This window comes from Brienomyrus brachyistius, chromosome 11 (assembly GCF_023856365.1).
Source record: "Brienomyrus brachyistius isolate T26 chromosome 11, BBRACH_0.4, whole genome shotgun sequence".
Classification (NCBI taxonomy): Eukaryota; Metazoa; Chordata; class Actinopteri; order Osteoglossiformes; family Mormyridae; genus Brienomyrus; species Brienomyrus brachyistius.
The window spans coordinates 7,506,029-7,519,341 of record NC_064543.1 but is presented as its reverse complement, the minus strand read 5'-3'; the positions used below and the strand labels follow the sequence as shown (position 1 = coordinate 7,519,341).

The 13,313-nt window shown below is 40.2% G+C and overlaps 1 protein-coding gene across 1 annotated transcript; it reads right to left on the bottom strand.

Annotated features, from left to right (window-relative positions):
- Positions 1-482: 482 nt before the first annotated feature.
- LOC125704019 (COP9 signalosome complex subunit 2-like) lies at positions 483-7,985 on the bottom strand. The gene is made up of 13 exons (XM_048969293.1): positions 7,874-7,985; positions 6,069-6,182; positions 5,870-5,947; positions 5,647-5,772; positions 4,914-5,003; positions 4,731-4,808; positions 3,671-3,845; positions 2,892-3,070; positions 2,446-2,498; positions 1,790-1,887; positions 1,617-1,699; positions 1,460-1,518; positions 483-1,231 (listed from the first exon to the last, which is right to left on the bottom strand). The coding sequence occupies exons 1-13, from the start codon at positions 7,925-7,927 to the stop codon at positions 1,087-1,089; spliced, it is 1,332 nt and encodes a 443-aa protein (XP_048825250.1). The 5' UTR covers positions 7,928-7,985; the 3' UTR covers positions 483-1,086.
- Between the last annotated feature and the right edge of the window lie 5,328 nt (positions 7,986-13,313).

Here is a 13,313-nt window from a genome sequence, read left to right as displayed (position 1 = left end):
ACAGCTTCCATCTGCAGCTTGTATCGAGTTCCAGGCCTTGTCACTGGCAAGTAAAGGTAACGAACAACACCATGCTTCCGGATTTCATCGCACGATATACCCACCCTTCATTGCATGCCAATACAACATCATAGCTGTAACATCATAGCTCTCTACTGGAGAAAGAGTCTTCCTCAACTTACCTTAAAAATGTTCGATAAAAAGCCTAAAAACCATCGGTTGAAAGTATAAGTTGTCCAAGAGACAGTACAGTCACCCAGAATGCATCTGCTTTATATTTTGCTCAATTGTAGGACTGTCATTCATATGGATACACAGAACTAATTCTGGACTAGCTTTGCTTCGCTCAGGGGCTGCTAGTCACTCTGGCCAAAAATATCCAGTCAGCTTCTCACATGAATCATCTCTGGCACAGTTTAGGAAGGTCACAGTAAGAGGTAGAAACTAGCGACTTGCATTTTTCTCTCCATGAGACATACATGTAAAAACCACACCAACTTTATTTTGTAGTATGAAATCTCTATTTGCCAGGTAATCACAACATCAAGCATCCTGTTAAGTACATCCACATTCTCAGGCATGAAACCCTTAGACATCTGACATTTTGCAGAGAACAGCCACTAAGTTGGTCCATGCATGGAAATAAGTGCTCAGAACAGGTTTACATTTCGACTTTCGGTCATTTCATAGCCTAAGGCAGTGTTTCCCAATCCGCTCCTCAGGGACCTACAGTTGGCCCACATTTTTGGTCGCCCCCAGCTCCCGGTAAAAACGTGGACTGTCTGTGGGACCCCCAGGACCAGACTGGGAAACACTGGCCTAAAGTGTTATACTAAATATTATAAATTAAAAGGACTTGATATCAAAACAACATCAATCCCAACGAGTTTTGGTTTTCTGATGAGCATTAAAGCTGTCGGTCTTGAAAAGTCATAGTCGCCAACATAAATGAGCTGATTAGAGAAACTGCCGTCAAGCTCCACTTAGCAGGACAATGCTAGCAGACAGCGAAACTGCTCTTTCCTGTGTCTGCAGTTCAGCATCGGTGCCTTGCGACTCGGACCCATTCTTCTCAGCCACTGTCACTCAGGCCAGCTTGCTGACAATGGCCTGGTTGAGGGTGTTCAGCTGATTCGTCCATTTGTCTAACGCTGAATATCGTGCGCCTCCCCTTTTCTGATGATCCAATTCCAGTAGCTGGTTGACTTGGTCAATGCGTCCATGGATCGTGCTACAAGAGAACATAACACGTGTTTTACAAAAGATTTAAAAAGACAGAACTTGGAATAAAAGTGACAAGAGCAGAATCACTGTCCCACATTATTTTAATTCACCCTAAGAAGAAACATGCAACTGAAGAGCTAAATCCTATAAAGCTGAAGAGCCTATTCACTCTATCACAATGTCAAAGAAAGATGCATGAAGGTTCTGGCTCGACAGACAGTGACGGTGAACTTACTTGTCCAATATACACTGAACAAGCAAACTTTCTACATCTGCAACATCAATGTTCAGCTCCTGGGTTAAAAGACAAACCATGAGAAGGGAAAAACAAACAAAACAAAACAAACAATGGATCATACAAGTAAACAAAGCTGAAAACGTAGTTAACTTACCTTTGAAATAAAAGGGATGTGTATTCTTGTGTAAGGTTTTATTAATTTTATTAGCACTTGCGTTCTGATGTTGCGTAAGAGCTCTGAAAGACAGGTGTCATTTAAAAATGTTAAATTCCAACATCAAATGTGAGAGATGCACAAATAAAATGTGAAAGCCTGTGTAAACTTACCCTCGATGTGCTCCCTTATGAAGGGATCCTCCATTATATTACTGTGATTCGTTCTCAATATTTTCTCAAATTCTGTGATGTCATTATTCTGATAGGCACTTGTGGAAGGAAAAAAAAAGCTTTTCAAAACACAAAATGCTGCCATTTTGAAAAATCAAAAAATTAAATCACTTTCTAAAAACTAAAAAGTAACCTACTTTTTTAGTGCAGTTAAAACAATGTGTGAAATGCATGAAAGGAAACTACAAGATTTTTTTAGATGTAAAAACAGAGTGACAAAAAAATGCATCTGCATTTGATATCAAGATTAAAATGTGTGATATACTTGTCAGCTCTTTTCTTTCAAGCAATGACATTTGACAAAAGGTTTAGGACCTTAAATTTCTCAGTTGATATGACCAAGTACTGATTTATAAAGGAACGCCAAAACTGAAAAAGATGTCAGATTTCAAAGGGTGGAATTGGAATTTAAAAATCCTCTTTAAAATAATATCTAATATTATTTATTTCCAAAACTGTCATTCAATTAAAAAAAGGATCTCTGTGATGTTTCCACCATATTCAGTTTCATCACAGAATTATATTTTATCAATGGTCACGCTAAATAAATACTAAAAATACTAAAGTAAAAAAAATAAAAAATAAAAAATTCTTACCTTACTAGGTTTGTCACTGCAAGAATCTCTGGGTCATTTTTATAGGGCTTAGCCTGCACAGAAAATACACACAGAAGAAACAAAAACCTTTTTTTCCCCCCAAGCTTTAACATCCCAAAATGTTGTTCCACCCCACGCTCCACAAACTAGATCATCCTGGGCGATCTAACCTATCCCTCTGCTCCACAGGCTGTCACAGCTCACCAGGAAATATTTGTAATGTTAAGTCAGTTTTGGGAATTGAGGAGAATGTAATGGAACCGAGCGGCACTGGATGGATTTTAGAAAAAAAGGTGATGTTTTAGAGCGAACAAAAAAACGGGATCAAATCCAGACAGAGCTGTGAAACATCATTAATAGAAGAAAAAATGTGAGGATGACCAATAACAAGCCTTGACAAGTGGGAGGATACAAATTATGATAAATGTAAGGAGGAGAATCCATACCTCCTGAGAGTCAAACGGGTTAATTCCTGACTTCATCAGCATGTTGGCTAAAACCAAATATTTCAGACAGGTGGTTCTCCTGGGACTCCCTGATTCATCATAGTTCTTGAAAGCTTCAAAGAAGTCTGTGTGAGCCTTTTCGAACTCCCCTTCTCGCAGGTGCATTTTACCCCCACACTCTAGGGAGGGCAGGAAATAAAAAAAAATTATTCACCGGAATCATGTGTCACTTACGAAGACACCAGATACTATGTGCAAACACAAACTATGACAGTCTCTCCCTCATTTAGATTAACTCAGTGGCTCCACCTGCTGGTTTCAGGTGGCATTTGCAGAAAAGAAAAGCTATGAGACAGAAGCATCTCACAAAGCTGAAGTAGCAGGTCATGTTTATGAGGAAATATGCCAGTAACCAAACCGTTTCCCATCATACCCCTGACTGACGATGCATAACTGACATCCGGAGGTAGCAAAATGCAATCTTCATAGTACAAAGCTATAGTTTCTCCAGGACACATAGTGAGTAATGTCAAGAGGTCTCAGAAAGTGGAAAAATAAACTGACCGGTAAAACAAGCACCAAGACCCCAAAGAGATGGGCTATTCATTTGTAGCCTGGAAAACAGCCATACTTGTAAAATCCTGCCTAAGTTATACAACACGTCTCACGTAAATGTTAAAACATTACATGCACAATATCAAAGTAAATGACGGCAGCTAGAATGTTTCAGTATAACTTGCATGACGGATGTAAGTCACGGGCCGTTATGGAGACTGTACCTCTGATGACGCCCATAATAAGGGGATGAGGGATGGCAGATTTGATGTGTAACGACTGCTCATAGAGGGCTTTCAGCTTCTTGTTGTTCTTCTGCGCCGTGTACATTTGAATTTCAAGAGCATAGATTTCCAGAAGCTGTGTTCCTTTCTTCAGGTCGTCTTCTCCGTCGTCAGTCTAAACCACAGTGTGGTTCAGTACATTCAATGCAATGCAATAGGCCACAGAATGACAGTCATCCCTGGGTATCTGCAGGGGACCGGTTCCAGGTCCCCCTACAGATACCAAAATCCGCAGATGCCCAAGTCCCTTATATAAAATGGTGCTGTATTTGCATATAACGGAGTTCCCCAGTTCAGTTCCTGGAGGGCTAGTCTGTGACACAGTTTGCTGATTTCCCTACTGGTCAGCTGAATAAGGAGCAGGGAAACCTGCAAACTGTGTCGCAAATTGGCCCCCCAGGACCGGAACTGGGGAGCTCGGGCATATAACCTATTAAACCTACACACAACCTCCCATATAGAGATTTAAATCTCTAGTTACTTAATAATACCTAATGCAATGCAAATGCTATGTAAATAATTGTTATGCTGTATTGTTTAGAGTAGGGCTGCCCAATCCTGCTCCTGGAGAACTTTTTTGCCGATTTAACCTAATTTTAAAATCTTTAATACTTCCAAAAATGGACGTTTTGAAAAGAAGACAGATTGCGGATTTAGTCAGTGTTTTTTTTCCATGTTTCTACAATATGATTTCAGCGAGTTATGAACTGAAATGCATGAGAGAGATACGTGGCATCGAGCACGATACTGTCGGCTCCAGAGGGTTAATGTTCATTGCAGATGCAGGCCAGAGTGGGGAATCTTACACATTACTTAAATGGCGAGGATTAAGTATACTGCTTGGCACATGGCAAATTCAAGTTTTGCTTTTTGGAAATTCTGGAATTTTTTTTTCCAATTTGGTTGGCTGAATCGGCGGATGCGGAACCTGCGGATTCGGAGGGTCAAAGGCCACACTGTGGGCTCTGAAGGCAAACGGTGTGGGTTCAAATCCCTTTACCTGACATGACAGGTGTAGCTGTCGGAGGATCTTCTGAAGTTTTCCGTACTCCTCTCTCTCCAGGTACAGCTTTCCAAGCTAAAAACAGACGGGCGGAACAGAAACAAAAGGCGAGCTAATAAGACCGTTTTGAAGCAATTCTTTAAAGAAAACATAATGTCCGTTTTCAAAATGGGAGCGTACCTTTGTGTTCGTTTTGAACCACAGTCTGTCGTTTTTTGCATCCTTTAATGCATCCAGAGTAGTTTCATAAAACTCTTGCAATAAATCCATCTGTGAATAAACCAGTGCTATTACGTCAAACATATTTTCATAACCCACTGGCCAGGTTACAGTAAGAATCAGTACCTGTGTCTGGACTGGAAATCCCATAGTTACCAGAGTAACTGTATCACTGGTGGACCCTTAGGCAAAGCCAATAACCCTAACGAGGGACGCTGGCTTCCCAGATCCCTGACCCCAAACTTTCCTCACTTGTACATCACCTTGAATAAAAACAGCTACTAAGTAAAAGTCAGTTTTATTCTACAATTATTAAAAAGGACGAAACATCTTATGGAGTGATTTGAAAAGGCGGAAGCCGCACGTCGCTAAGTGGGACTTTCACTGCCACACACTGTAGGATGTGACCGATACGTCACACATGAAAGCTTCTACTGCTCCCATACGTTGTTAATTCCCACAATTTCGGCTTCTTTCCAAGTCCTCTAAGCTGCCTCTTATTAACCACAATTGCAAACATGGTTTGTTGGGGAAATATTATATTATAGATAACATCTATATTATCAGATGAAAATAACAAACGGTCCACACATATTCAGAAAACAATAAGAACGAGAGGCGTGAAAACCTCAATAACCACCAGGATTTTGCCAGATTTACAAGTCAATCTACTGCATTCGGTTGCAGTCCATACCTGCTTAGATGTGGAAATATAATCCAGAATGGAATTAATGGATTTCTCAGAGTAATTCCTGGTGACAGCACTCCGAATATATGTGAGCAGCTGCTTGTATCGATTCATCATTTCAGGAAAGTTGGTCTGGGGAGGGGAGATAATCAAACTTCAGAAAGGTAAACGATAATCAACCTCTGAAAAGAAACATGAAGCAGTGTTACTGGGATTTCTGTGCACTTACCAGTTTGAAGTTAATTTTAATCATCTGTTTAAGTGCTTTAAATCCCCATTCTCCCTTTTCCCCCTCAAGCTCCAACACCTACAAAATAGAGAAACATCACTCCATTGATATAATCTTAACAGTGGAAGTGACTGTTGCAATTTAAAAATTGCACAGTATAAGAAGGTAAGATAAGAATTTGAGAGGGTTTGCATTTCACCTTCTGGAAGCTACTGAGAGCTGCTTTGGGGTCATCTTCTTTCAAAGCTTTGGAGTTGTAGTACTGGTTCTCCAAGTCAACATTTGGCTCGGAATTGCTGTCTTCCGAGTATTCCTACAAGAAAAGAAGAAAGAGGAAAAAGAGATTAAAATTAAAAATAACCCAGAACGTCACATTATGTGAAAGCAAATATTTCTGTCCCCGCAAGTCAAATACTGACTTGTATGAATTTTTTTGTATTGCATCATCAGAGGCAGCAAACACCCAAAGCATCGCCCGCTTGTCCCTCTGCCATCTGGGAAGAGATTCCAGACTTTACAGCTCCCAGAGCTGTTGATGTTCTCACCCTTATGCATACCTTGTCTGATCAATAGCCATGTCTTGCTAACACAGCAAAAAAATGTGCAATATTGTCCATGTACCAAATCTGCAATATCTGTATGGATTCACTGCTTTGTAAACTTCCTACATATAAATTACCGTTTCTTTTTCTGCTACTGTCTGTATCCATAACTTACCTCAGTCACCATCCGCATTTTGTATCTCTCATAATTTATTATAGATACTAAATATATCGTGTACTCACTCTCGTTCTGTCTGGTTTATTGTTATTACAGTTTATTTTTTGTTAAGCACTGAGAGTAGCAAAATGCTCCTAGTTACACTGTTAAGCATAATGACAACACAGATAATTAATTAATTAATTAATTAATTAATTCATTCATTCATTCATTCATCCTTAAGCTCCAAAGTGGATAGAGGTTAATGCGTAAATAAGAACTTTCGAACTTCCCTGACATTAAGAATTCCAGGCTTGGAGCATAGCTGGGCTGAGATAACGTCATACTGCACTTTAAACTTGTAAATATAAACTACGGCACATATCGGGCAGAGATCATAACCCACATAAATGGGTGGCTGTGCAGCTCAGTGGGTTGGCAATCTGCGCCTTTGCCCGTAAATCAGGGCTGCCAGCTCTCAGGCAAGAAATCTGACGGCAAATCTGTATTATTCCATTACAAGCCTTAAAATAACTGAATGAAAAGCTTGGGGGTACAGACTATTTACAAGGTAATAAAACGGTTACATTGATATAAATGCGTGTGCATGTGTGTGCAGACTTGTCTCGAAGTAGAAATTTCACTGCTGCCAGCTGACCGAAGTTGGCAACCCTGATAAAAACACTGGTTCGAATCCCGTGGTCCGTATTGATATTATATTACTGTTGGTCACCGGGACGCGGCTTCTCCTCACCCCAGGCTTTTCTCGCTTAGCTCTGGATAAAAGTACCCGCTAAATAAATGTAAATACCTAACCAGAGAGCTCTGTTTATCCCCCTTTCAGCGGCTTGTGGACTTATAATAGCCAAATAAACAGATACATTAGGAAACAGGGGAAAATCTAACGCTCTTCAAAAGAAAGCAATGTGTAAAACCCCTAAAAAAATCTCCAAATTAAATACAGAAACCAGCATCACTGCAAAGGCCCCTCCGGTTAGCAAGCCGCGTTTAGCGTTTGCTAACTAACTGGTAAATTACACTAAGAAGCACTCACTTGTTCGTCAAACACCTGGTGTAAATGTTTTCTGATTATGGTAAAATGTGACAGTTACTCACTGACTCGAAAGCTTGGCAACTTAGGGACGTTCAGCCTGGATGTTTCATTTCACTGAAGTGTCAATGAACTGCGGCTCGCATAAAACATGCGTGACAATTAAATTGCAAAAGTGTACCTTCTGAAAAAGCAAAACCATTAAAGAAGGGTGAGAAAAAACATGACAAAATGTCACGTTAGTCATTCCTTACCAGATCATAATCCTCCTCATCGTCGCACATAAAATCATCCTCCATGTCAGACATCTTGCTCCAACACTTCCCAGAATCCTCTGCGATAAGCAAACTATTTTTATCCAGCCATTTATCCATCAATCCATCCATACAGCTTCCAAACTCGTCCTAGGTTGCATTATAACAGCAATTATGTGAGACATGTCCATTAACACCGGTATATCCAAATAAGCGAACCGGCCTCAGATAGTTGTCCACGACAAGAAATGAAAAAATATGCCTAAAATAATAAGGCAGGTGGCTAGATGGTTAAAAGTTTGCGCTGGGATAACATCTAATATACTAATGTATTTAAATTGGATGGATGGCAAAATATCAAAACTGACAAATTTGCAGTGCGTGTACTTTTTGAATTATTGTTATTGTGACATTTGTTTACGCAGCACTGTTTGGTCTGCTTCGTTTTTTTATGCATGCAAATTCATACATTTCATTATATCTAACAGGTCATCGTAGTTCTGATGAAGCTATCTATTGGTTTAGTTAATTTAGTTACCATTTAAAAGCGATGCACACTTCAGATGATTATCTTTCTCCGCAAGCCTAGCTCCCGAAACGTGTCTGGGACCCATTTACTCGGCATACTCAGTAGTCATCCGCGTTAAGTCCTCTGCCTACTGAAAAATACATTGACTAGAGGATGATATTGCTCAGAATTGACGACTACAGCCATGGGTATCTTGCTGTTCTTGTTTACCTGTTCACCTGCTAAATCAAACTGAAGCATGTAGTAGAATATTTCATTCACAAACTCCGGAAACGTTCAGTGTACACAGTTGCACAATATAGTTTTTTTCTGATATAGACAGAAGTGGAAATTTCAGGTCCAGAAAATAAAAAAAATCCATATTATTATTTAGTAACAACCAACAAATTGAGCGCAAGGAATCACAGTTACATACAGGGTACTCAACGGGTAGGTTGAAACAAAACCACGGTCTGGATTATTACTTCCTGGACCTGAAATTTCCACCTCTGAATATAGGACTATGACACCAGATCTATTTATTTAAAATTACATTTAATTTGTTCGGCGATTTATAAACGATTCAAATGTATATGTCAACATACTACCATTTTTATCAGTTTTATATTAAAAACGATTTTAGAGTACCTTCAGGTATATTATTTAAGTATAACTATTTTTATTTTATACATGTTATTGTGTTTGTTCATTAATTCATTCATCCATTGACAGGGTTGCCAACTTTAGTCAGCTGGTTGGAGCGAGATTTTCAATTCAAGACCAGTTTGCACAAACATGCACACGCATTTACATGTATGCATGTAACAGTTTTAGTACCTTGTAAACAGTCTGTAGGGTTTACAAACTACCCCAATGCTTTAATGTAGCTAATTTTAGGTTTATAATGGAATAATATAGATTTGCCGCAAGGTTTCTTGTGTGACCACGACAGCCTGAAAGCGTGAGTGTCACACCAGTTATGTGAGAGTTGACAACTCTACATCCATCTTCCGTACTGCCGATCTAATACAGGGTCACAGGGGTTTAATGTATGTGACCTGGTACAGCATCTTGACCAATTAGAATGTTATTTCACTTCTGCCAAACACAAGTATGAAAGAAAGGACAGAGTCCTGGATGTTGAAAAGCACCTGTTGTTTTGCAATCGACAATATCACTAGCCGTTAGGTGGCGCTCTTACACCATTACATTACGGTTCTGTAAAATAATATCGATAAACAATCTTTAAAGGGGAAGGCACGTCTTTTGTGAAATATATGTGTTATATGTAAACTATTTCTAGTCGTATTTCTTGTAGAGCTAATTGATGCATAGTAATAGGTCTGATAAATTAAGCGTATAAAATTTAATGATAGGCCTACATAGTTTACAGGTGTTTATCGTTAAGTGTTTATTTCAACATATAAAACTTGTAACTGTTTAAATAAATTTTCCACTTGTTAATTTCAGCTTACCTGCCATTGTATAGCGTATTTAAAAGGAGTGGATTTTTCCTTTACAAATACGTGCTTGTTCGATACCATAAAGCTGTTTTTTTAGCAACAGCTTTTCCCTATCACATTAGGAATATGAGTTTAATTTCTGACAGGGTCCAGTGGGATGGTCTGGTTATATCAGTTTTACCATGCAAGTCATTCTTTTGGAATGCAACTGGAGCATATTTTGGCACAAACAATTTATTTCTAAGAAACTAGTGCACGTTTCTTACAACGCTAAGAGCCCAAATCAGATTTAACCCTCTAGGGTCTGGTTCAGCGTAGATGTAGGTTACTCTTTCAGTTTCTTTGTATATGTTTTTATAGGTTTGGCTGCTATATTTCCGTTTTATTGGCATCAATTTAGACCATTATTTGATTCAATTGCTTGAAATGTTAGATTTGCGGTGAACAACTTAATTGCTAAGAAATTTGTTGTCTGACAACGCACCTGCTTTTATTTCAAAGAGGGGTGATCATCCATTCGACTACTTAAATATGTGTATGTTTGTATGAGGTATACATTGTAACGTCATATGTATGTAAGAGAAAATGGTAAGCTAATGACAATCACTGTTTTAAACTGCTATTAGTATAATTATGTTCTCAGCAGTGACCCTTTGCATCGTGAACGCTTAGAGTACACGAGTACGCATATATGGGGGTAAATTAGGTCACTGATTCCCTTGGATATCACGGAATTTAATGATGCAAATATACCTAAGTATTCAGGAGAAAAAAAAATACATTCCCGAAGGAGAACTTGCACACGCAGAGCTGGGTCTAGAGTCAACGCCACAGATCCGGAGGTGTGAGGCAACAACTCTCAGAGCCACCGTGCCGCCCGGAAGGCGCGCCTGCATAGCCTAAATAAATAAAATGAATGAAATTTGGAACCATGTTCAGATCGTAGTGTATAACGAGAGCGTATCCTGTTTTCATAGCGTAACCGCAATGGGGTCGCTGTCATCTATCAGCGCAAAGCCAAATGGACATATTTTTTCGGTCACGTCCCCATTAACGGTGCTGTTTTCATCAGCAGATCGCTCGGACCTGATCGCTCCTGCAGCGGTGCTGTTTGAAAGCTCCCTGCCAGCTCAATCCCGGCGAGCCCCTCAAAGCCGACACGTTGCAGAGGCCCCCCATTTATCTCCTTCTTTCTTCCTGCATCGCTCAAGGCCAGACGTCCATAAGAGCACCAATGCACGCAGACACGCGAGCCATGGATCCCCGTGCACGATGCGGGAACCGCTCAGCGGAAATGAGGAACAGACACAAGGAGCTGTACCCTGGAGTAAACACTGACCTCCGTGCCACCATGCTAGTCTTTAAGTTTCATTCTGAAAGTAGACCGTCTGTACTTCATGTTTGTTAGTTTGGGAAATACATATTTTCATGCATTAATATCAATTCGTTTGGAATTCTAAACATTCTGCAAAGCTTTTAATAGCCACAAATCACAACAATTTTTTTTTGTATGCATTATATAAAATTGACCTCTGTGTTAACAATGTTGTTGCACACAGACGGTTCTTGTAAGACATTCGGTGGTTACTGATTGATCCTGATTACGCTGTAATTTTGCTTTTCGATTCCAGTTCATCATCGCCTGTCAACACAAAGACCAGATAAGTGGCTGCGGAATGCCTGCATTTATTTTTTTGGAGGGAGTAATTTCAGTTCCGTCTTTAACATTGGAGTCCTCATGAATCTGTCTAATCAGACAAACGGAACCCATCTGGAAGATAAAGCTGTATTATGACAATGTCATTAATAAATTGGAGACATGGGAAAACGACTGTTTTCTCAATGTCGGGGCATATAATCACACAGTAAAGCTATCAGCTCAGGGTAATCAGCCTGTATTTCCTTGCATTTGGAGTTTGTCTCTTGGTTGCATTAGTATAACTAACCCCGATGCCTCGCTCCTCTCCTCTAGCAAAGCTCAGTGCATCTTTGAAGTCCCAATCGCTCTGCGTCAGAGCTCATAAACATTACGGGGCTATCCTTTCAAGTTGTGTTGTCAGAAGTTATTTTGTGATTCATTATGAAAAACTTTGCATATTAATATTATTCCCTTGTCAGAAATTTATACACATGGCTTTATTTGCCGTTTAATTTTTCTTTGCCAAAAACTGTTTTATGCGGAACCTAATGACCGTAATACAGTTAAACTAATCTTGTTTTTGACAGTTACTTAAACATTACCAGAACATTTTAGATGTTTCCAGCATGGCATTTGGCAAACGAGGTTCTGTGTGCATTTCTCAGCATGTTACTTGATTTTATGTATCTCTAAATTTGTTTTTCAATTAAGTGCTCACACAAGACTGCTGACTTACCACAGCGCCGCGCCAGAAATGGCTCGGGGTTATATGTGCAGAGTCGGGCTGTGCTCTTACCTCAGCCCATAAATGATGCGTGACTAAACATTTCACTTTTGGCATTCCCCACTTCTTTTTTTCCCCATTTTACAACATAATTTTTTTTACACACAAATCTCTGCCCTTCTCACGCGGTATGCACGCATCGCTGCAGTCTCGCACGCAAACAAGCATGCAAACTGGCAGTCCGTGGGTAGCCTGTGCTTGTGGGAGGCTGCGCATATTGGGCGGGAGGAGTGGGGGGACCACGGTGACGCTACCCAGAGCAGCTGTTACCTTGACCTGTGACTACACTGTTGTTCTCCACTCCAGATGTTTTATTGCTGCCGCCTAATGAAGTCAGAACGGCCCCCCACCCAGGGTAAAGAGGCCCCCACCTCTCAGCCCAAGCCCATCACAGCATTCAGACGCAGGGCTCACATTTTGCCGCCTAACCCCCCAACCCAGGAGGTGTGATGCATCACCAATACCCACCCAACCTTCTTGCCTCGCTTTGCATGTTACTGTTTAAAAAGGGCTGATTTATGCAAGTTCCCGAAAGCAGAGTGCAGGAGATGATTGATGGTGGGCCAGCTGACAGGGAGAAAGCCAAGGTGCAAGTTCCACAGTGGGAGGAGGGTCCGTAGCTCCGGGAGGGTGGGGGCCGCAGCTCATTGTGAAAAGACAAACCGGCGATGTGAAAGGCATAGACACAAGTCATGTCAAGGCGCTACTACTGACTTGGCCAAATGAGAGGTTCATCGATAAGATCTTTGTGGCAAAGGCCGCACCCTGCATTCAAACCAACTGCTATTTTAGTCACTTCAACGCAAAGCCACATTTCCACCGTTATGAGGTTTACAAAGATGAAAATCCCCATTAGGAGTGTTTCGTGCCACAATGACTGCTTAAAAACTCTGCAATTACCATTCTTATTTTTATATTTTCTCTGCTAAATTTTGTTTTATATGCCATTAGAATTAAATGTGCATTATAATAAACTTCATTTAATTGACCGCCATTTCATAAACCCCCCAATAAACACCTCACTAAGGCTAATAGTTTTGCTGTGG